Genomic DNA, 23,424 nt, shown 5'->3' on the forward strand with positions numbered 1-23,424 from the left:
TAAGTTAGGGTTAGATTCTCAACATCTTACATTGAAAATATGTATTTTTTTTCCAAGAAACAGTTCCCACTTAAAATGGGATATTACTTATATTACTATTTTTATAACAAGCACACACTTAAAATGAACATTTCCTTGTTCAGAGTATCTGAATACCAAAGCCAGCCCTGATAGTCATATGGTGCTGTGCTGTTTCCAATAACAGGTTGTGGAAACTTCAACAGGGAAGATTTCACTTCCTTTATTGTGTTTTCTTTATTGATTTTTTTTTCAAATCCATCCAACAATCCATTAATTTACCAGAAGTCTGATTCCTACCTCAACCAATCAATCAATGGAATTTATTGAGTGCTGTGTGCAGAGCACTGTACTAAACACTTGGGAGACTAAAATACAACAGAGATTATAATGAACACAACAATCTGGTTCTTCTGAACTTTCTAATGTATTGAACTTTTTATATAGTATAGGAGTGCATACTGCAACACTATCTCTGATCTTAAAAAATAACAATCATTATTAATTATTTTTAAGTGCTTACTATGTGCAGAGCACTGTATTAAGCACTTGAGGGAGAACAGTAAAAAAAAAAGCAGGATGGCCTAGTGGATAGAGTATGGGCCTGGGAGTCAGAAGGACCTGGGTTCTAATGCCGCCTCTGCTAATTGTCTGCAGTGTACCTTCGGCAAGTCACTTCACTTCTCTGTTCCTCAGTTACCTCATCTGTAAAATGGGGATTAAGACTGTAAACCCAATGTGGGACAGAGATTATGTCCAGCTTGATTTGCTTTTATCTAATTCCAGGGCTTAGTTTGGTGCCTGGAACATAAGCGCTTAATAAATACCACAATTATTATTATTATTATTAGTTGGCAGACATGTTCTCAAACTTAGAGATGGGAATTAGCATAGTACTGTAGGAGAGGAGTTGATGTTTCTGGACTTCAGACACATGTTCTTTGATGTTCAACATAATGATGGTATTTGTTAAGTGCTTACTATGTACCAAGCACTGTATTAAGTGCTGGGGTAGATGTCAGATAATCAATCCCTGTCCTTAAGTAGGAGGGAGTAGGAGGATTTAATCTCCATTTTATATTTTTTAAAATGGTATTTGTTAAACACTACTGCGTTCCAGGCACTGCTCTAAGCACTGGGGTAGGTGCAAGCTAATTAGGTTGGACACAGTCCATGTCCCACGGGGGGCTCACAGTCTTAATACCCACTTTATAGATGAAATATCTGAGGCATAGAGAAATTAGGTGACTTGCCCAAAGCGACACAGCAGGCAAGGTGGAACCCAGGGCCGGGCTCCTTCCATGAGGTCACGCTGTTCCGCTATAATGAATTCCTCTACACAGATTCTACAGGCCTGAACCTCGTCTTCATTCCCAGCCCGAGACTCATCTCCACCGTCATATATATTTGGCCAAAATATCCATTCTGGGGCGATGATCAATCAATCATAGGTATTTATTGAGCGCTTCTTGTGCGCAAAGCACTGTACTAAGCACTCGGGAGATTACAATGCAACATAGGTGGTAGATACATTCCCTGCCCACAAGGAGTTTACAGAATGATGGAAAAGGAAGAGCAGATTTCCAGTCAATCAATGGCATTTATTAAGCACTTACTGTGTGCAGAGCACTGTACGACATACTTGGGAGAGTACAATACAAAAAGAGTTGGTAGACATGTTCCCTGCCCATAAGGAGCCTACAGTCTAGAGGTCATGGGGAACTACCATACTCTGCCAAGCACTTAGTACAATGCTCTGCACCCAGTAAGCGCTCAATAAATATGATTCATTCATCAATGATTGGAACATGGGTACTGGAGAAAGGAATTGGACAATTTCGGGGAGACAGAGAAGGTAAAGCCAAAACTATTCAAAAGAGTAGTGTGGTTTAGTGGAAATAATAATAATGATAATAACAATAATGATAGTATTTGTTAAGCGCTTACTATGTGCCAAGCACTGTTCTACCTGCTGGGTCAGATTCAAGGTTATCAGGTTGTCCCACATGGGGCTCACAGACTTAATCCCCATTTTACAGATGAGGTAACTGATCCACAGAGAAGTTAAGTGATTTGCCCAAAGCAACACATCTGATAAGTGGCAGAACGAGGATTAGAACCCACAACATCTGACTCCCAAACCCAGGCTCTTTCCCCTAAACCACACTGCTTCTCAGCTTCTAGGTGGTGCTTTTATTACCAAAGCGCCTTACATTATTTAGTTGTTTACTCCTCACAACACCCCTGAATGGTAGGGTTCAAGTATTATTATACCCAATTTGAAGCTAGGGAAACTGAGACATAGGGAGGCTAAGTGACTTGCCCAAGGCCACAGAGGGAATGGATGTAAGATCTGGGACTCAAACTGGGGATCTCTGGCTTTGAGACCCGCTGCTCTTCCAATCGTGCCATGCTGCTTCCCCATCTTTGCAACATGACAGATAAAGATAAAATACAGGGAGCAGGACCAAGACCTTTACATTGATTTAGCAAACCTAAAATCTGTCCTTTCCTCTCCATTCAAACTGCTTCCATGTTAATGCAATCACTCATCCTATCCTACCACATCAGCCTCCTTGCTGACCTCCGCGCCTTCTGTCTCTCCCCACTCCAGTCCATACTTCACACTGATGCCTGGATTATTTTTCTACAAAAAATTCAGGACATGTCACCCTACTCCTCAAAAAAACTCCAGGGGTTGCCCATCCACCTCTGCAAGAGTAAGGGCCTCCCTTGGGACCTTGGGCAAGTCACTTTACCTTATCTGCTCAGTTTCCTAATCTGCAAAATGGGTATCAGATACCTGTTCTCCCAAAGCCTTACACTGGGAGCCCCATGTGTCTGACCTGATACCCTTGTTTCTACCCCAGTACTTACTACAGTGCTTGGCACCTAATAAATGCTTAACACATCATGGAAGGTCCCATCTGCCTCAGAGATCAAACTCAAATGCTTACCATTCAAAGGGCTTTCAAACTGCAAACACTTAGTTCTGTTTAAGCCAAACACTGTGAAACACATTTTTTTAAATAAAACACATCTGGCATGGTCATTCTCAAAATCTTCACACTTGCCAGAGGTGATTCCCTAAAGTACTTGACCTTGCTCACAGATAGAACAGTACACTAATTTAGCTAAATGGAATTAGAAAAGTAGAAAAATTCCAACAATAATAATAATAATAATAATAATAATAATAATAATAACAATAATAATGACATTTATTAAGCACTGTTCTAAGCACTGGGGAGGTTACAAGGTGATCAGGTTATCCCACGGGGGGCTCACCATTTTACAGATGAGGTAACTGAGGCACAGAGAAGTTAAGTGACTTGCCCAAAGTCATACAGCTGACAACTGATGGAGCCGGGATTTGAACCCATGACCTCTGACTCCCAAGCCCGTGCTCTTTCCACTGAGCCTCACTGCTTCTCAAAAAGGAAAGGAAAAGGAGGAAAGTTGAAGTTAAATTTTCATATAAAATATTTGATTTGTAGTTTTTCCTTGATCAACTGGATTTGGGCTTATTTCAAAAAAATTCAGGTGGCCAGTGAGAATTAAAAAAGGGAGGACAACTGCTCTGGGATTGCCCCTCAAGGGAAAGGTAAGAAGCAGAAACCCCAAGGGGGCAAGAGATGGAGAGAGTGAGAAGAAAAAGGAATTCCATCATACTTACCAAAGTCGGAGACACTTCCAGTTTTGGTAAGATGTATGTGATACACACTTAAGGGGAAGATTTCTATTTCATCATAAACCTGCAAGGAAAAATAAAATCAACCTAGAAATTCACAGCAATGTCATCCTGATATTTACTATGCAACCACATTAGAGACAAAATGAAGAAATGGCTGGGTCTTGTGGTAGACAATTTGTGATGGAATGATTAGATTTCCAAGCTTAAAGTAATTTTGTGATGCTTGCCACTGACTACATTCTTCCTCTGTTTCTATTTCACAAGTTCAAGGGATAGCACCAAATCACTTTCCTTAAATGAATGTGATGTCTACCTGCTCTTGCATGTATTCATATAATGCAGGAATACTATACTCAATATTTTCATCAATATGTCTTTTTAGCTGCAAACCATGGTGACTGGGTTCCAGTTGCTTCATCTAAAAAAAAAAAAAAAAAAAAAAAACCCTGATTCAGATTTTGAATTGTGCCACACAGTTGATCTTCAAGACACCTTTTACAAAAAGTCTCTGAATGTCAATCAATCACATTTATTGAGTACTTACTGTAGCAGGGCACTAAGTTCTTGAGAGAGTACACCACAACAATATAATAAACACATTCCCTGCCCACATAAGCTTCAGTCTAGAGACACGCTTTATGGAAATTCAAAATGTGTGGAAATGTTCAGTGCAATGGATGAATCTGGAGCAAAATAAGGGGATATCTGGCCTTGGATGTCGGCAATCATGACAAGTGTTTGCATGGGGAATTAGTTGAGAAGAAGCAACAGAAGAGGTTTCATTTCCTCTACAGAGCTAGGCATATACCTAAATATGGTAATTCTCTGTCTAAGATCAAAGCAAGAAACGTTCACTAAAATTAAACATAACGGGACCGTAATGAGGAATGTATATGGGTTCACACCACCTATAAAGCTTGCATTTATTTCCCTGGAGCTAAGGAAATTTGCATTTTCAAATGCAAAAGCTCTACCATGCCTCCTGGTGGTTTAAACATTTTTGATTTTCACTACAAACCTATCCACCTTTCCTCAGCAGTTTCTCTAAAAATGATAATCTCTGCATTTAAATTGAACTCATAAATGTGAACGCTTTCGGACAATGACCAAAGTTCACTATGTTGTTGCAGAAAAGATGATGCTAGAGTTATGCGAAACTCAAGGCCCTCTATACTGTAAGCCCGTTGTGGGCACAAAGAGAATGTGTCTGTTTATTGCTGTATTGTACTCTCCGAAGTGCTTAGTTCAGTGCTCTGAACATATTACGTGCTCAACAAATATGACTGAGGGAATGAATGACCAATGACTACCTCTCTGGATGCTGCCTCTCCCATGTGGCCAGGGGGGACTGAGGAGAGACTTGGTCAGGGGGATGGGGGGCAAAGCTTGAAGATCCCTTCCTCAGCTTGGCAGAGGTCTAGGAAACACCGGCGGAATCAGGCTTCTTGCAGCCAGATCCCTCATGGTCCCTTGCGACCCCGTCTCTCTCCACCCACCTGCTCTCAAATGCGCTCTCGCTCTCTCTCTCTCTCTCTCTCTCTCTCTCTCTCTCTCTCTCTCTCTCTCTCTCTCTCTCTCTCTCTCTCTCTCTCTCTCTCTCTCTCTCCCCCTCCCTCCCGCCCCAAGTCCTTTTCTTCAGTCCCCATACTTCTTCTTGTTGACAGACCTTTTACCCTTAGGGGATCAGCTGAGTCTCCCCTAAACAGAGTACAGCTTCGGGGGAAAGGGCGTGAACCTGGAAGTTAGAGGTTCTGGTTTCTAATACCACCTCTGCCGTTGATAGCTGAATGATCCTGAGGATGTTAACTTCTCTGAGCCTCAGTAGACTCAACTGTGAAATGGGGACTAGATACCGTAAGCCCTGTGTGGGACAGGCATTGGGTTTGACCTGATTACATTTGATCTGCACTGCTTGATACATGCTAAGCACTTAAATACCACATTAATATTATATTTTTTACAGTTATTATAATTATGATGTTGGTGACTGCGTAACATTTTTTTATGGTGGATTGCCACTCCCTTATATGTGCTTTTTTAGTTAGTAATTTGCAAATTGAAGTTTGAAAAATAATTTCACTGAACCAGAGCTGGGTTCTCTAGGGTGGCTGGCCCTCTATGACCAAGGCTTGTCCACCCCCAGGTAAACAGGGGCCCTAAGGGGCAAAAGGCGTGTATATCAAGAGGGCTTAAGGGTGCAGGTGGAAGTTGTGTATCCACAGAAGGTTGTTTTGTTGTTGGAAAAGCCTTTGGGATGTGAGTGCATGTGTGTGATTGGAGGCATGCGCATGCACACATGGATTGAGGTTAGTGAGATATAGACAGGGGGAGGAGGAGGGTTTTTATGGTATTTGTTAAGTGCTTACTATGTGTCAGGCACTGTACTGAGTGCTGGGGTAGATAACAGATAATCAGTTTGGGCACAATCCCTGTCCCAAATAGGGCTCACAGTCTTAATCCCCATTTTATAGCTGAGGTAACTGAGTCACAGAGACTTTAAGTGACTTGCCCAAGGTCACCCGGCAGACGTGTCAGAGCCAGGATTAGAACCTACATCCTTCAGACTCCCAGGGCTGCACTCTATCCCTTAGACCACAATGCTTCTCCTGGCAACCCTGCTCTGAATATCAGTGCAATTCATAAAACTTTAGCACATATACTTGATGCTAAATCTCCGGTGCTATTAAAAAAACTTTTAGGGAAACAGAATACCTTGCATGCCAAAGACAAAACATCTTCTACTCTGTATTCTGGTTTGATGGCTATATTAACTACTTGATTATCCTGAAAATGAATGCAAGTCTGGATTTTCCAAATGTTTTCTTTGGTTCCACAGTCAGGTCCTGAAGAGTAAACATTTAGAAACTCATCCACCTGGTAAGAACCAAGAGAAAAGTCAATCAGTTGGTAGCAAGATAAAGTCAGACAGACATTTAAACAGTCTTAAGTGTTTAGAACAGTGCTCTGCACGTGCACGTGTTGAAAGCTCAATAAATCCCATTGATTTACCTCACATACACTTCTAGAAATCAGGGGGTCTTAGAGATCCATCCCTGTTTTCTGATTGGACTATGAAACTGTCCTAATATGTTATTTCTGAAGTTCAGAGAATTTCTGAAGTATCTTCTATCTTCTTTGGTACTGCTATTTATGAATTGGGCAGTGGACATGGGACCATCACCATCATTCTTTGGGTAGGGACTGTCTCTATATGTTGCCAACTTGTACTTCCCAAGTGCTTAGTACAGTGCTCTGCACACAGTAAGCGCTCAATAAATACGACTGATTGATTGATTGACTGAAAAGGGGAAAAATAATTACACTTTTATAACCTAGAAATAAAATCTTTAATTTTCCTTATCTCACATGGTCTGGTGCATTGCCACTCTACTGCTTCCCCTAGTTAATTTATTTTATTGTCTGTCTCACCTACTAGACCGTAAATTCCTTGTGGGCAGGGATTATGTGTACCAACTTTTTTTATTCTTGTTATTTGTTAAGCACTTACTATATGCGAGGCACTGTTCTAAGTGCTGGGGTAGATGCAAGCTAGATGCAAGCAAGCACGTTGGATACAGTCCATGTCCCAAGTGGGACTCATAGTCTTAATACCCATTTCACAGATGAGGTAACTGAGGCACATTCATTCATTCATTCAATCGCATTTATTGAGCACTTACTGTGTGCAGAGCACTGTACTAAGCACTTGGGAAGTACAAGTTGGCAACATATAGACAGGGTCCCTACCCAACAACAGGCTCACAGTCTAGAAGGGGGAGACAGACAACAAAACAAAACATGTAGACAGGTGTCAAAATCATCAGAACAAATTGAATTATAGCTATATGCACATCATTAACTAAATAGAGTAGGAAACATATACAAGTAAAATAAATAGAGTAATAAATCTGTACAAATATATACAAGTGCTGTGGGGAGGGGAAGGAGGCACAGACAAGTGAAGTGATTGCCCAAAGTCATACAGAGAAGTGGTGGAGAAGGCATCAGAACCCAGATCCTTCTGACTCTCAGGCCCATTCTCCACCACTAGACCACGCTGTCTAGCATATTTTGCTCTACCGAGTGCTTAGTTCAGTGTTCAGCATACAATAAGCCCTCAAAAACTACCAATGGTTGACTGTTACCTTACATTTTAAATTATTTTCAAAATACAACAAATAAAAATTCTACTGTACTCAATGACTAGCAGAGAGATTAGGAAAGAGCTAATAAAGAAAACAAAATATGTTTGGTGTGGGGCAGGAGGGAGTGGGGGAGAGGGGTGGAAGAAGAGGGACTGGCTTTGAGAGCATGGCTTTCTCCAACTTGTGGAAAAGAAGCTTATGCCAAAAAAATCTCAGCAGTATTTTGAGGAAGGTATGGAAGATAAAAATACCTTTGCTCAGTCGAGTAAGATCAATTCATTAATGAGAAATTGAATTGAATTATTGTGGATTTACTATCAAATGCATCTCTACCTCCCAGGAAAACTAATTACCATGTAATTTTTATGTTTGTCAACATATTTTTTCTCCAGTTGTTTACAGTTTCATTATTTCTAAGTAGATGTTTTTGTCTAGTACGATCAACATAAATCAGTAAAAATCATTCTCACAGAGGCAGAAAAGAAAGCGTAGGTGACATTATCCAAATATTACAGAGTTGCAAATAAAGTGCACAATTTTCATTATTATTTCTAATCTGTGGATGGATGATCAGTAGCTGGGTAAATGACTTCTCCTAAAATCAATTGATAGTTTGAGCAATTTACTTGGAAAATATCTGCCTTCTTCACAGCTAACTATAATCCTGACTTTCTTCCTCTGCCCCCCCACCAGGAATCCTTTTCTTCTAGAAATTCACTAGTGCTTCAATATCTTTCTCAAGAAAATTCCACACTGCCCTATTTATTCATCCCTCATAAAATTCCCTGTACTACTTTGTTCGTTTAGCCCATGCAGAGTTCACTTACTGTTTGCACAGTTGTGTGACCAAAAGAGGTTTGCAAGGGCATTATCACTCTTGATAAATTGATTTGAACTCAGAAAAGCACGGATATTTCCAAATTACAAGTTTTTATTTTAATGTATGTATTAAGCCTTTGAAAAGCTTAGCAAAATCCCAAATTCACATTTGCTAATTATTAGAGCTGCAGATGGTAAACTCCTTGACAGCAGGAATCACATATACCAAATCTCTTGTACTGCACTTTCTTGAGTACTGAGTGTGCTGCTTTGCACATTGAGGTTGCTGGGGATTGTGGCCGAAAGATGTTAAAATGTGGCAGATAACTAAAGAAGTTAATTCTGCAGTTAAATTCTCTAGGTAACTAGAGCAATAGCTGACGGCTTTTGTTCCATGTAGGTTGAGTCCTCTTTGTATGGAATTGACTCTCAAATTGTGTATTTCCTTAAGTTGTTTAAGCAGCGTGCTCTAGTGGAAAGAACACAGAAGTCACAGGAGTGGGTCCTAATTCTAGTTCTGCCACTTGTCTACTGTGGGACCTTGAACAAGTCATTTAACTTCTGGGCCTCAGTTTCCTTATCTGCAAAATGGACTTTTCACAGATGGCATGCTGGACTTTTACAGAAACAGAATGGCATAGTGGAGATAGCATGGGCCTAAAAGTCAGAAGATCAAGGGTTCTAATTCCGACTCCTCCACTTGTCTGCTGCATGATCTTTGGCAAGTCACTTCTCCAGGCCTCAGTTACCTCATCTGTAAAATGTGGATTAAGACTGTGAGTCCCAGGTGAGACAGGGATTTTGTGCAACCCAATTTTTTTGTATCTACCCCAGCCCTTAATACACTAAGTGCTTGGTAAATAATAAAGCCCATTGTGGGCAGGGATTGTCTCTCAATTGCTGAACTGTACTTTCCAAGTGCTTAGTATAGTGCTCTGCACACAGTAAGCACTCAATAAATGTGATTGAATGAATAATAAACTAACAACAAGTACCATAATTATTATTACCAGTAATAACGACCCAAGAATGCTTTCACACTAGAGGTGAAATATGCTTGGAAACCAATTGATTTTCCTAACACATGCCCTTATCTGAAATAAACTGTACTTCCTTTGAGGGGCAGGCTGTATCTTGCACCATTTGAATCAAATTATGAGGCCCTGTGGATGATGTTATGGTTTTAATAAAATATAATATGAAGAAATCCATTATCTACTACTAATAAGCTAAGTCGTTTTGCTTCCCAAGTTCCACTGTGACCTCTAGTGTGTTGTGATAGATAACTCAAATTAACCTAACCACTTCTGGGCTTTAGCTTTTAGGCTAGATCTGAAATCCAGGGATGGGAAAACTCTGTAGGCTTTTGTGAAGTTGTTTTTGTTAGGGTGAGTGTAAACTTGTGTTCACTAGTCATGACTGCTGATATTTGTCAATATCAGTACTGCATTTTGTTTTTTGTTTGGATTAGTGTAAACTTGTATACACTAGTCATAATGACTGTTGATATTGTCAATATCAATTACTGCATTCTGTTGTTTTGTTTGGATTACTAGTCATAAGGACTGTAAGCTCCCTCTAGACCATAAGCTCACTGTGGGAAGGGAATGTGCCTGTTAACTGTTATATTGTACTCTCCCAAGTGCTTAGTACAGTGCTCTGCACATAGTAAGTGCTCAATAAATATGACTGAATGAACAAACAAACAATCGAGAAGCAGCATGGCATAGTGAGAAGCAGCGTGGTGTAGTGGATAGAGCACACTTTAAGTACCATACTCTGCACACAGTAAGCAATCAAGAAATACCAGTAACTGAAGGGTGGCATTTTGAAAATTCGACAAAAGTAATGATCTGCTATATTCAGCTCTCAATATATCTCCCAGCAGAGGTCACTACAAAGCAGGAAACCCCACAAAGACAGTATGGCAAGGCCATGAAAACAATTTCAACTATAATGAAAACAGTGGCCTCATTTTACTACTCTTCATAACAGTCTTGCAGTCATTCCCATTTCTGCCCACCTGCCCAACCCCATCCTCTTACCCACCAACTCTTCATGACTAGGGAACCAACAACTCCCCAGTGGAGACAGCTAACAGCTCCTTCACTTCTGATCACTGAAATCAGGGCCTCTTTGTTCTCCGGGGAAACCGGTCATGGATAGAACACTGGACTGCGAGTTCAGAGACCTGGATTCTAATCCTGGGTCCACCATTTTCCTACTGTGTGATTTTGGGCAAGTCGCTTAACTTCTCAGTGCCTCAGTTTCCTCATCTGTAAAATTGGGATTAAATAACAGTTCTCCCTCCCACTTAGACTTTAAGCCCATGTGGGACAGGAACTGTCAGATCTGATTGTTTTATGGTACCTGTGGCACTTACCATGTGTCAAGCACTGTTCTAAGTGTTGGGGTAGGTACAAGTTAATCAGGTTGTGCACAGTCCCTGCGCCACATGCTGTTCACAGTTTAAGTAGGAGATAGAACAAGTACTGCGTTCTTATTTTACAGTTGAAGAAACAGACACAAGTTAAGTGATTGGCCCAATGTCACAACACTTAACACAGTACTTGGCATAGACTATGCACAAATACTATAATTATTATCATTATTATTACCATTAATAGTCCCATAGCCATGAGGGGTAGGGTATCCACCCCAGCACTTAGTATAATACCTAGCACATAGTAAGTGCTTACCAAATTCCATTATCATTGTTATTTTATTATTATTACTCCTGGCTTTAGAGGAGCCCAATTAAGCTCAGTCAACAAAATCCCCTCTCATTTTTGCTGCATCACCAATTCAGGTAAACATTGCCAATTGATGGCATTTATTGAGTGCATATTGTGTGCAGAACACTGTACTAAGTGCTTGGGAGAGTACAATACAAGCTAGTCGGGAAGGAAATGGAGCACAGAGAGCTTGGAGATAAGAATGCTGCCCCATGGTGAGATGGGAAACGAGCAAACTTTTTAACGTTAATACTACTACTACTACTACTACTAATAATAATAATAATAATAATAATGATAATAATAATAATAATTACAGCATTTGTTAAATCCTTACATGTGCCAGGCACTATTCTAAGTGCTGGTGTGGATATAAGCAAATCGGGTTGGAAACAGTCCATGTCCCACATGGCGCTCACAGTCTCAATCCCCATTTTACAGATGAGGGAACTTAGGCCCAGAGAAGTGAAGTAAGTTGCCCAAGGTCACACAATAGACAGGTGGCAGAGTAGGGATTAGAACTCATGACCTTCTGGCTCCCAGACCTGTAGTCTATCCGTTATGCTATGCTGCTTTGTCTCCTACTGGTCCTGCCCACGATCAGTTATTACGGGCCAGAAGCTGTTTGCCCTTATTCATTTTTAATATTTAGGCTCTCAAACTCCATCTCGAGTAATATGTCTGCTAATCACATCTCTTCTCAAACCCAGCACCAGTCCAGATGTATCCTCCTTGCCCTATTCATAAAACTGGGATGATTCAGCCACCACATTAAATGAATTTGAAAGGTTCAAAATGACTTTTAACCTTGACCTCAGACGTTTCAAATAAATCACAAGGGTAATGCTCTACCCCCAAAAGGAACTTCCTTCTTGGGCCAAGAACGTAAGTCACTCCAGGGTTTCACATTTTAAACTCCCCAAAACATGTGAGTTTGTAGGGGGAAAAAAAAACCCAAAAATGCTTTCTGGCTATGGAACCTCCTTGGATGTTAGAGGCTTTTTCATGTTCAGATGGAAAATTGGATTCATTTGCACTGATACTACCCATGGAGAAGATCACCACAACCACAAAACAAGATTACTCTTTCAGCCTCATCCAATTTTTCAGCCTCATCCTGACCTTCTATAGACTAAAGTTAAAACTAAAGTCAGGCTTTAGAAATTTAGCAATCCGGAAAAGCACTTTGCCAGCTTGTCCCTACATCAGGAGGGAAGAAAAATGAAATGGGTGATTTTATTTTTTTTCCTCTCATCATCCAGCATACAGTCACTACTAACTCAGCTAAATGCCTAGTTGTAGAGCTGAAGAATAACCCCCACAGACCCCCGGATTTTGTCCAGCAGCCAATCACATTTATTGAGCAGTTCCTGTGTGCACAACACTGTATTAAGTGTTTGGGAGAGTACAACAATAACACTGACATCTTCCAAAGGGAACAGTAAATTCAAGTTTTATGATTTCATTCAACATGAACCTAGGTAACTGGATCTAAAACTGAAATCCAGGTATACAGATGGAAAGATATGAGGTAACATCACTTGTTTTGTTACACAGTTCCAAAGAAACAAAGCAGCAGTGAAAAACCTCAATACAATGCATGGCTGAAGACTTAACAGTGTGAGTTGAGATGACTGTGTTGGACTTCAGAGTCTCTATGAAACAGAAACATTGTACTAAGTGACAACAACAGTACTATAATAATTACTTAGGGCTGCAAACATTTATGAGAAGCTCCCTGAAGGCGGAGAGCATGCCTACTGTACCCTCCCAAGTGCTTAATACAGAGCTCAGCACACAGTAAGCATGCAATGCAATTACCTGATTGAGAACCTCATAGTACAGCTACTAGATAACTTTCAGTAGTGTTGTTATAGCAACGTTTCTAGAAACATATTTCACATGCTGAACACTTCATAAACTCCTCTAGATTGTAAGCCAGTCAGGGATCATGTCTCCCAAATCATACTGTGTTCTCCCAAGCACTTAGCACAATGCTCTGCCTATTTTAAGTGCTTAATTCATTCATTCATTCAACCATATTTATTGAGCGCTTACTGTGTGCAAAGTACTAAAAGCTTGGGAGAGTACAATATAACAATAAACAGACATTTCCTGCCCACAGCAAGCTTACAGTCTAGAGGGGGAGACAAACATCAATATAAATAATTGAATAACATTGATTGATTTATACTTCATGAAGCGAAGAGCAAAATTCTAAGCTAAAGGAGCCAATGCTGTGGAATTGAACAACTCGTCATAATTCCTCAAATCGCTGAAGGAAAGTAAGCAGTAGAATAACGGGTACAAATAAGCTACCTTCAGTACAGTTACCACTAAAAGAAACTATGTTAACAAGAAAGATGAAGGATAAAACAATTTCCAGGGAAATCTACATAGTTTAAAGTTCACTTACTCACAATACACTGCTATAGATTATAAACCCAATCAGCCACATGTGTTAATGCCCAAACTTCAGCACTTCTTGAGGTGCAACAAGGGGAAAACAAAGTATTTTCATTCCGTAGTCAAAATATTCTCAACCACGGTTGGCAATTGTTTTACACAGATTTTCCATCTTAGAAACTGACACTATGATTCTCTCCCCTCCACGTCCCACCCAGTTGAGATTCGAGTGAGTAATGTGACAATAAGTCTTTCATTCGTCGCCACAGAAAGCTAAAGCTGGCCATATAATTTTCCAGTGTGGAGGACCATTGCCCCTAAGCAAAGGCACATGATCTGTTCCAGTTCCACTGGCCCTTACCACAAAAACTTTCTTTGGCCAGAGCCTTGATTGGTTATTACATCTCCAAGGAACTCCTTCCTTCAAATGCAGCATGAGGCCTTTTGTTACTGAAAGGAAATAACTCATAAAAATATTTCATTTGGAGCATCTTGTTCTTTTTTGGGGTTGATTGGGTTTTTGTTGGGGGTTTTTGGCTTCATTTTTTGTCAATTGCTCCAATAAGACAAGCTTCATTCCAACATTAACAGATTTCAAGTTTAGGATGATTCACATCTGAGTCATTACTGGACACCAAAATATTTGCAGCAGTGAGGCCTAGTGGATACAGGCCGGGCCTGGGAGCCAGAAGGAGATGGGATCTAATCCCAGCTCTGACACTTGTCTGTGTGACCTTGGGCAAGTCACTCTCTGTGCCTCAGTTCCCGCATCTGTAAAATGGGGATTAAGACTGTGTGCTCCACGTGGAACATAGTCCGTGTCCAAACTGACTAGCTTATAACTAACCCAGCACTTGGTACAGTGTCTGGCATGTAGCAAGTGCTTAACAAATATCATAAATAAAATAAATACCTACACTGGCTCCACCATCATGTGTCATTCTGTGATGAGAAGAGTGATCTGAATCTGCCTTGCTAGATTGGGACGAGGAGTGAGTGAAGCATCAGGAGTAGTAGGTGACCTAGGCCCTCCTGCACCATTGGCCATACTCCCCCTGTCCCAAGGCAATCCAATCCACCAAGGCATGCCTCCAGGGACTGGTGCTGCCCTCCCTCCAAGCCTCATGGGAGTCCTGCCTTGGAGCAGCAACACAAGCAAGATTGCAGCCATTTACTGTTCAGGCAAGGCAGTAACAGTCTGGCCAATGTATTAGGATTTGTGCCAACAGCTCCTCCAACCAGCTTTGGAGTCAGAGATCATGGGTTCAAATCTCTGCTCCACCAATTGTTAGCTGTGTGACTTTGGGCAAGTCACTTCACTTCTCTGTGCCTCAGTTACCTCATCTGCAAAATGGGGATGAAGACTGTGAGCCCCCTGAGGGACAACCTGATCACCTTGTAACCTCCCCAGTACTTAGAACAGGGCTTTGCACATAGTAAGTGCTTAATAAATGTCATTATTATTATTATTATTATTACAAGGACAACTGTTCCTCAGGATAACAGTCTTCATGGAGGACTCAGCTCCCAATTTTGTTGCTTTTGTTAAACTTTCATATGACCAATGCAAAGCCCCTGCAGGGCAGGCCAACTTGTGCCTGATAGTTAACTGGAATTTTTGACTAATAGATTCCTCCCATTTCCTTAATATTCCAGATAAATCTTTTACTTGAATATATATATATATATGTACATATAGATATATATGTATATCTATATACATGTGTGTATATAGATATATATAATAAATTATATAACCAAAGCATTTCTCTGCAGTTTTAACATTAGAAGAAACAGTCCATCATTTTACCTCTCATCAATCATTTTCTAAGATTAATTTGTCTCCTTACATTGTAAAAACTCCTTCACTAATATCGAGATACAGAAGATTCCTAGTGCTAGGAAATGTTCAAATGGTGAAGTAATTTCCTTACTTTCTTAGAGGCAGCATTCCTACCTAGATGTGTTCCATGAGGCAAGCTACAATCCTAAGTAGTTAAGTTTTAACTACTGTATATGGGGTATTTCTTTAGAATAACTAGGGGATCCAATCCCCAGTGGACTAATATATATCCTCTGGCAACAGGCAGTAGTGGCAGTAGTAAGTTATTTGCTCTGGGAATCTTCTAGGGTGGGGAGTTCCCAGAATTATGTTCAAAACTCTGCCTTTATTCTCCACCACTTCCTCCCCAGTAGAAATGAATCTGACAGCGTCTATATTTCAATGGGTTTCAGTCTTTAACTGCCCCTTCCTCTTTCCTTCCAGTGTTCTTATTTTTTGATGATAGAGTCTCTCATCAATAGTGATGGATGAGCCTCAGTTTAGAGACTTCAGATTCCTTACTCATAGGGGAATACGAGTTTCCACTTGCTGTGATTTACAAACGCTTTCTATAAATATTGATGATAATGATAATGGAGGAGCTAGTCAACTCCTCACTAGTTGCTTCTCTCTATTTAAAGATGCGGTGGAAGGTCCAAGCAGCTCAGGTTATTTGAATAGGCCCACCCATCTCGGTTCACGGGAGAGGCTAGCATGTGTGTGCCAAAGACTAGGGGTGCCCAATCTGGGTGGGCTGCCAAATGTGTGATTCCCTCTGGGTTCTTCCATTCTGAGGCCTGACTCTGAAAGAATCACCACACAGCAAGCAGCCAAGGTGTGGAAAGGGAGCCTTTAAGGAGACCCAAATTAAAGATGGAGCTTCATAGGGGAGAGGAAGAAAAGGGGTGACATGATTCGAAGCAGGGTGGAATTGAGGGTCCAGCCTCTTGCAGCTTTCCCAAGACTCTGCCTACTGACAATACATTTTTCTAGACCAAGCAGTGGAATTTCCATTCATGGATGGAGAAACTCAGGTTTCTACCCTTTCGGTGATCTGGAAACAATGACTTCGGTTCATACATATTTTCAGAAAGCCGAAGGGAGAATTATAATGATGATGATGGTATTAGTTAAGTGCTTACTGTATGTCAAGCACTCTTCTAAGCGCTGGAGTAGATACAAGCTAATCAGGTTGGGCACAGTCCCTGTCCCACATGGGACTCACAGTCGTAATACCCATTTTACAGATGAGGAAACTGAGGCAAAGAGAAATGAAGTGACTTGCCCAAGGTCACAAAGCAGACCAGTGGAAGATCTGGGATTAAAACCCAGCTCCTTATGATTCCCAGGCCTGTGCTCTTTCCACTATGTGTTGCTGCTTCTCCAATCTACACACCCTTCCTTCTTCCCTGGTGTGGTGAAGAATTTCAAAAGGACATATTAATTTTCTCATGGGCTGTAGTGGTAGCTTCCCGCCTCTTCACCCTTATCCCTTTCCATCCATATTGCCTGTCATCTGGGATCTCTATGCATATCTCCTGCCAGCTGATTTCTGGTTAATGGGGGTTCCATTTGGAGGTCAAATTTTCCCAAGTTTTCTTCCTACCTGCCAGGCCATCCCAGGCATCATTAGACACTTTAGTAAGCATTCTCCAGAGAATCTTAGAGGAGGGGTCCAGGACTGGTAACATATTGTACTACACAGGTTATCACATTGATAAATATTCCCCTTCTAAGCATCTTAAATAACATAGACATCTAATTCAGGATGTCGTTGTTTCAAGGCCCCTAAAGGAACAGACAATACGGGCCAAAGTTGGACATCAGGATTAGGAGAGAAAAGCCTCTCTACTATAGAACTAAACTGCTGCAAGATGCTCAGTGGTGACTCAATGTGAAAAGTAGTGGCGGAATTCTCCTTATTTACAACCTAACAGAATCTCTTTACACATGCTTCCAAGAATGGTACTCTACTGCCACATGTCCGCTGGGTGACCCTGGGCAAGTCACTTAACTTATCTGAGCCTCTGTTACCCCAGAAATCTAGCCATAAATCTACCTGTAATAATTATTAATAATTATGGTACTTGTTAAGTGCTATGTGCCAGTACCACTCTTGTACCACTAACCCACAGCTGTGGATCACTGCCACTGTGCACCTCCTTCACTCTTATGCTCGAGCTGCTCTTATGCTCTAAACACCAAGCCAAACTTGTTCACTTTAAGTTTATCCTTTCCTGCCTTAACTCTGCCCACTCCTCTGCCAGGCAAAACTATTTCTCCTCAATCAATCAATCAATCAATTGTATTTATTGAGCACTTACTGTGTGCAAAGCACTGTACTAAGCGCTTGGGAAGTACAAGTTGGCAACATATAGAGACAGTTCCTACCCAACAGTGGGCTCACAGTCTAAAAGGGGGAGACAGAGAGCAAAACCAAACATACTAACAAAATAAAATAGAATAGATATGTACAAGTAAAATAAATAAATAAATAAATAAATGGAGTAATAAATATGTACAAACATATATACATATATACAGGTCCTCCCTTATTGACACCCATGCCCATCGTCCCCGTCAGCTGTTCAGTATATTTAACTCCCTTCTCAGACCCCCCGTTCCTCCCTCTCCTCCATCCTTCACCCCCAATGATCTGGCCTCCTACTTCATTAGTAAAATTAACTCCATCAGGACTGAGACACCCAAAGTCATCCCTCCCCATTCTCCACCCTCCCCGCTCTCAACCCTCTCCGCTACTTTCCCATCCTTCCCAGCAGTATCTTCAGATGATATATCCTCGCTCCTCTCAAGTGCTACTCCATCCACCTGTGCTTCAGACCCCATTCCCTCCTCAGACTGAGCCCCCTCTTTCCTCTCCCCCTCTCCATCCCCCCGCCCTACCTCCTTCCCCTCCCCACAGCACCTGTATATATGTTTGTACAGATTTATTATTCTATTTATTTTACTTGTACATATTTACTATTCAATTTATTTTGTTAATGATGTGCATCTAGCTTTACTTCTATTTATTCTGATGACTTGACACCTGTCCACATGTTTTGTTTTGTTGTCTGTCTCCCCCTTCTAGGCCCGTTGTTGGGTAGGGACCGTCTTTATATGTTGCCAACTTGTACTTCCCAAGCACTTAGTACAGTGCTCTGCACACAGTAAGCGCTCAATAAATACGAATGAATGAATGAATCTTATGAAATCTCTCTCCCCTTCCCTCCTCAACTTCCATCTTCAACTGCTCACTCTCCACTGGTTCCTTCCCCTTTGCCTTCAAACATGCCCACTTCTCCTCAAACCTAAAAAAAGTTTCTCTCTTGACCCTACCTCCCCTTCTAGTTATAACCCTATCTCCCTCCTACCCTTTCTTTCCAAACTCCTAGAATGAGTCATCTACACTCGCTGCCTCGATTGTACTTTTTGTTGATGTTCGAAGTTTACTATGTGTCAAACACTGTTTTAGAAGCTGGGGTAGATATAAGATATTCCTTTTTTTTAAATGATACTTGCTAAGTGCTTACAATGTGCCAGGTACTGTACTAAGTGCTGTGATAGATACAACATAATTAGTTTGGACACAGTCCATGTCCCCCACTGGGCTCACAGTCTTAATCCTCATTTTACAGATGAGGTAAGAGGCACACAGAGGACACAATCCCTGTTCCATAAAGGCCTCACAGTCTAAATCAGAGGAAAGAGGATTTAATCCTTATTTTACAGATCAGGTAACTGTGGTGTGTGACTTCCTCAGGGACACACAGCAGACAAGTGGAAGAGCTGATTTTAGAACCAGAAATTAGAAATTATGTTGCCGATTTGTACTTCCCAAGCGCTTAGTACAGTGCTCTATACACAGTAAGCACTCAACAAATACAATTGAATTAATGAAATTTAAAATGAGCCTATTAAGGATGATTGATTTTTTACCTCACTGGAGTTATTGGAGTTCGGATGAAGCTGGGATCCAGAAAATCCTTGTCCAGTACTTGAATCAAAAATCTAATTAAAAAGTACACCAGTGGGAAGAGAGTGAATGAGATATGCAACATTAATTACATAAACATTGTGAGTATAAATAATGCTGAAGGCTAAAATATCTATAAATACACTTAGCAGTAATACATTTTAAACATAACCACAACTGACGTGGAAATATTGACTTAAATATGCTTCCCTTCTCCTTTCCACAAATTCACATATTTCTTTCTTTTAAGTGCTTAGTACAGAGCTCTGCACACAGTAAGTGCTTAATACAATTGAATAAATTCAAAAACCACATAATCCTATGTAGGAATAGGTATTTTGAACATCTTTGTTGTTGGTGCTTTTCAACAGGCAATAATGATAAGATTCCCAGGTGCCACACCCACTGAAATAAGATTGAAATGTTTTTAAAACATACGCAACTTTAAAATAAAGTACATATATTTATTGAGTGCTTACTATGTACAAATCACTGTACTAAGCACTTGGGAAGTATAAGATGGTAACATATAGAGACAGTCCCTACCCAACAACGGCCTCACAGTCTAGAAGGGGGAGACAGAAAACAAAACAAGACATGTAGACAGGTGTCAAAATCGTCAGAACAAATAGAATTAAAGCTAGATTCACATCATTAACAAAATAAATAGAACAGCAAATATGTGCAATATAAATAGAGTAATAAATGTGTAAAAATGTATAAAAGTGCTGTGGGGAGGGGAAGGAGATAGGGCAGGGGGGATGGGGACGAGGAGAGGAAAAAGGGGGCTCAGTCTGGGAAGGCCTCCTGGAGGAGGTGAGCTTTCCGTAGGGCTTTGAAGGAAGGAAGAGAGCTAGCTTGGCGGATTTGTGGAAGGAGGGCATTCCAGGGCCAGGGGAAGGACGTGGGCTGGGGCTGGGGGACAGGCGAAAATGAGGTACAATGAGGAGGTTAGCAGCAGAGGAGCGGAGGTGCAGGCTGGGCTGTAGAAGGAGAGAAGGGAGGTGAGGTAGGAGGGGGCGAGCTGATGGAAAGCCTTGAAGCTTTGCTTGATTTGTAGGTTGACTGGCAGCCACTGGAGATTTTTGAGGCAGGGAGTGACATGCCCAGAGCATTTCTGTACAAAGATAATCAGGGCAGCAGAGTGAAGTATAGACTGAAGTGGGGAGAGACAGAAGGATGGGAGATCAGAGGAAGCTGAAGCAGTAATCCAGTCGGGATAGGATGAGAGATTAAACCAGCAAGGTAGCAGTTTGGATGGAGAGGAAAGGGTGGATCTTGGCGATGTTGCGGAGGTGAGAACCGGCAGGTTTTGGTGACGGATCGGATGTGTGGGGTGAACGAAAGAGCGGAGTCGAGGATGACACCAAGTTTGCGGGCTTGTGAGATGGGAAGGATGGTAGTGCCATCTACAGTGACGGGAAAGTCAGGGAGAGGAAAGGGTTTGGGAGGGAAGATAAGGAGTTCAGTCTTGGACATACTGAGTCCAAGCTAATCACATCGGACACAGTTTATGTCCCGCAAGAGGCTCATAGTCTTAATTCCCATTTTACAGATGAGGTCACTGAGGCACACAGAAGTGAAGTGACTTGCCCAAGGTCACACAGCAGACAAGTGGTGGAGACAGGATTAGAACCTGGGTCCTTTTGACTACCAGTCCCGTGTTCTATTGGGCCACGCTGCTTCTCATTTCTGACTCTATTCAGCTTATATCACATAAACCCATTTTTCATCAAGCAAACATGATTTATTCTTTGCCACTTCTAAAATCACCAAATGCGATTTGGTCTACCTGATCTAACCACCCAGAAACCTGTTGCCCAAACCAAAATAAAATCAATCAATCAATCAATCATATTTATTGAGCGCTTACTGTGTGCAGAGCACTGTACTAAGTGCTTGGGAAGTACAAGGTGGCAACATATAGAGACAATCCCTACCCAACAGTGGGCTCACAGTCTAAAATGTTGAAATGTTTCTCCTCCTCCCTAAATAAAAACTTTAATTTTGTTAAAGTTATTTATTTGACTCATTTCACCTGGGTCACAATTCATTCCAATCACTTCATCTAGTCTCCACTGCAACTTTCCACTTTAATTTAAATCCCTTAGGTGCTTTGCCATTTGTATTCTGCTGTATATGTGTTTTTTCCATGTCTCATGCATTTGATTATTAACAGCATCTTTCCTTGCTTTCTTTATAATTCTTGAGGCAGTTAGCGGCTATGTAGCATGGGCTAGGGGATAGAGTACAGGCCTGGGATCCAGAAGTCATTCAGTCAATCAATCATATTTATTGAGCACTCACTGAGGGCAGAGCACCATACTAAGTGCTTGGGAGAGTACAGTAGAAGAATATAACAGACACATTCCTGGCCCACAACAAGCTTTCAGTCTAGAGGGCTACCATTGGTTGGTGTGTGGTGCTTAAAGCCATCTGGATTTAAAGATGTTTCTCAAGTTGAACGGCAGATAAGGAGCAAGAAGACTTGTTTCGGGCCACGAGCTCCTCGGTACTCATGTCAGTGAAACATGGGCTCTAATTCCAGCACTGTCACTTGTCTGCTGTGTGGCCTGGGGCAAGTCACTTCACTTCTCTGTGACTCAGTTACCTCACCTGTCAAATGGGGATTAAGACTGAGCACTCCATGTGGAACAGGGACTATATCCAACCCAATTTGCTTCTACGCACCCCAGCATTTAGTAAGTTGCCTGGCACATAATAAGTGCTTAACAAATACCACAATTATTATTATTTTCCTGAATTGTCTGCTTCATTACAATGTCTGAGTATCCTATCATCCAATCTTGGTATACGTCACATCCAGTGTGGAGGTGAGACTGACTTTGTTCCAGGACTTAAAGATCTTGGATTCTGCCTTGGCATGCAATATTGAGTATAACCTGTGAAGGAACCACTCAAGGAATTGGATGTGGCATCTGTGCAGAATCCAGGTCCACACAGAAAATAAATGATACTTGTTAAGTGCTTACTATGTGCCAAGCACTGTTGTAAGTGCTGGGGTAGATACAAGTTGATCAGGTTAGACACAGGCCCTGCCCCACAAGGGTCTTACACTCTTAATCCCCATTTTACAGATGAGGTAACTGAGGCCCAGAGAAATGAAGTGACTTGCCCAAAGTCACACAGCACACAAGAGGCAGAACCACGATTAGAACCCAGGTCCTTCTGACACCCTTGCTCTCTCCGCTAAGCCATGCTGCAGTTGAACTGCCTAAGAGTCCATAGACCATCTGGTGGCCAATTTCCCAAAGGTTGTGGGAGCCATCTTGATTGGATTTCCCACTTCCTTATCTATTAGTACATGGTTGGTCCATATGCTACCTAGACAGTGAAATTCTGGGACAGCATTTAGCTCTGAATTTTCAATATAGATTTTTGGTTTTATGTCCAGCTTCTTGGGTACGGACTGATATATCACCTCAGTTTTACATGAATGTTGTGAGCATTAACAAAAGGCTTCCCATCTGAAAATACAACTAACAAAAAAATGTTTCTAGAAGCTTATTCGCAACAATAAGTAGTAAGTATTCGCTGAGCATTTTCAAGTGTTTCCCGTCAGCTGTCATATAAGAATATTATCCAAAAAAATATGGTTTTGTCCTTCGGATTATCTATTTCCTTTTGTTAGATCATTATCCCCTGACATCCATCAACACCGTGAAGTCCATTATCAAATCACAACAATTTCAAAGACATTAAGAAATAGACACATGCTCAATTAAAATGGTTGCTGCACAATTCAATTTGCATGAGGCCAATTTTCCAGGGATAAATGATCAAATTAT

At 41.2% G+C, this 23,424-nt stretch overlaps 1 protein-coding gene across 6 annotated transcripts in view; it reads right to left on the reverse strand.

Moving 5' to 3' along the window:
• Positions 1–23,424, reverse strand: part of TIAM2 (TIAM Rac1 associated GEF 2) — a 292,806-nt gene that overhangs the window by 79,204 nt on the left and 190,178 nt on the right. For 4 of the 6 annotated variants that reach the window (XM_038740604.1, XM_038740597.1, XM_038740582.1 and 1 more), the window contains 4 exons: positions 19,579–19,650; positions 6,425–6,586; positions 4,026–4,130; positions 3,695–3,773 (listed from right to left, as the gene is read on the reverse strand). In XM_038740604.1, coding sequence (XP_038596532.1) covers positions 3,695–3,773; positions 4,026–4,130; positions 6,425–6,586; positions 19,579–19,650 — 418 coding nt within the window. The remainder of the gene's footprint in view (positions 1–3,694; positions 3,774–4,025; positions 4,131–6,424; positions 6,587–19,578; positions 19,651–23,424) is intronic. The other 2 variants (XM_038740613.1, XM_038740619.1) reach the window with 2 other exon arrangements.

Source organism: Tachyglossus aculeatus, chromosome 2, assembly GCF_015852505.1.
Source record: "Tachyglossus aculeatus isolate mTacAcu1 chromosome 2, mTacAcu1.pri, whole genome shotgun sequence".
NCBI lineage: Eukaryota > Metazoa > Chordata > Mammalia > Monotremata > Tachyglossidae > Tachyglossus > Tachyglossus aculeatus.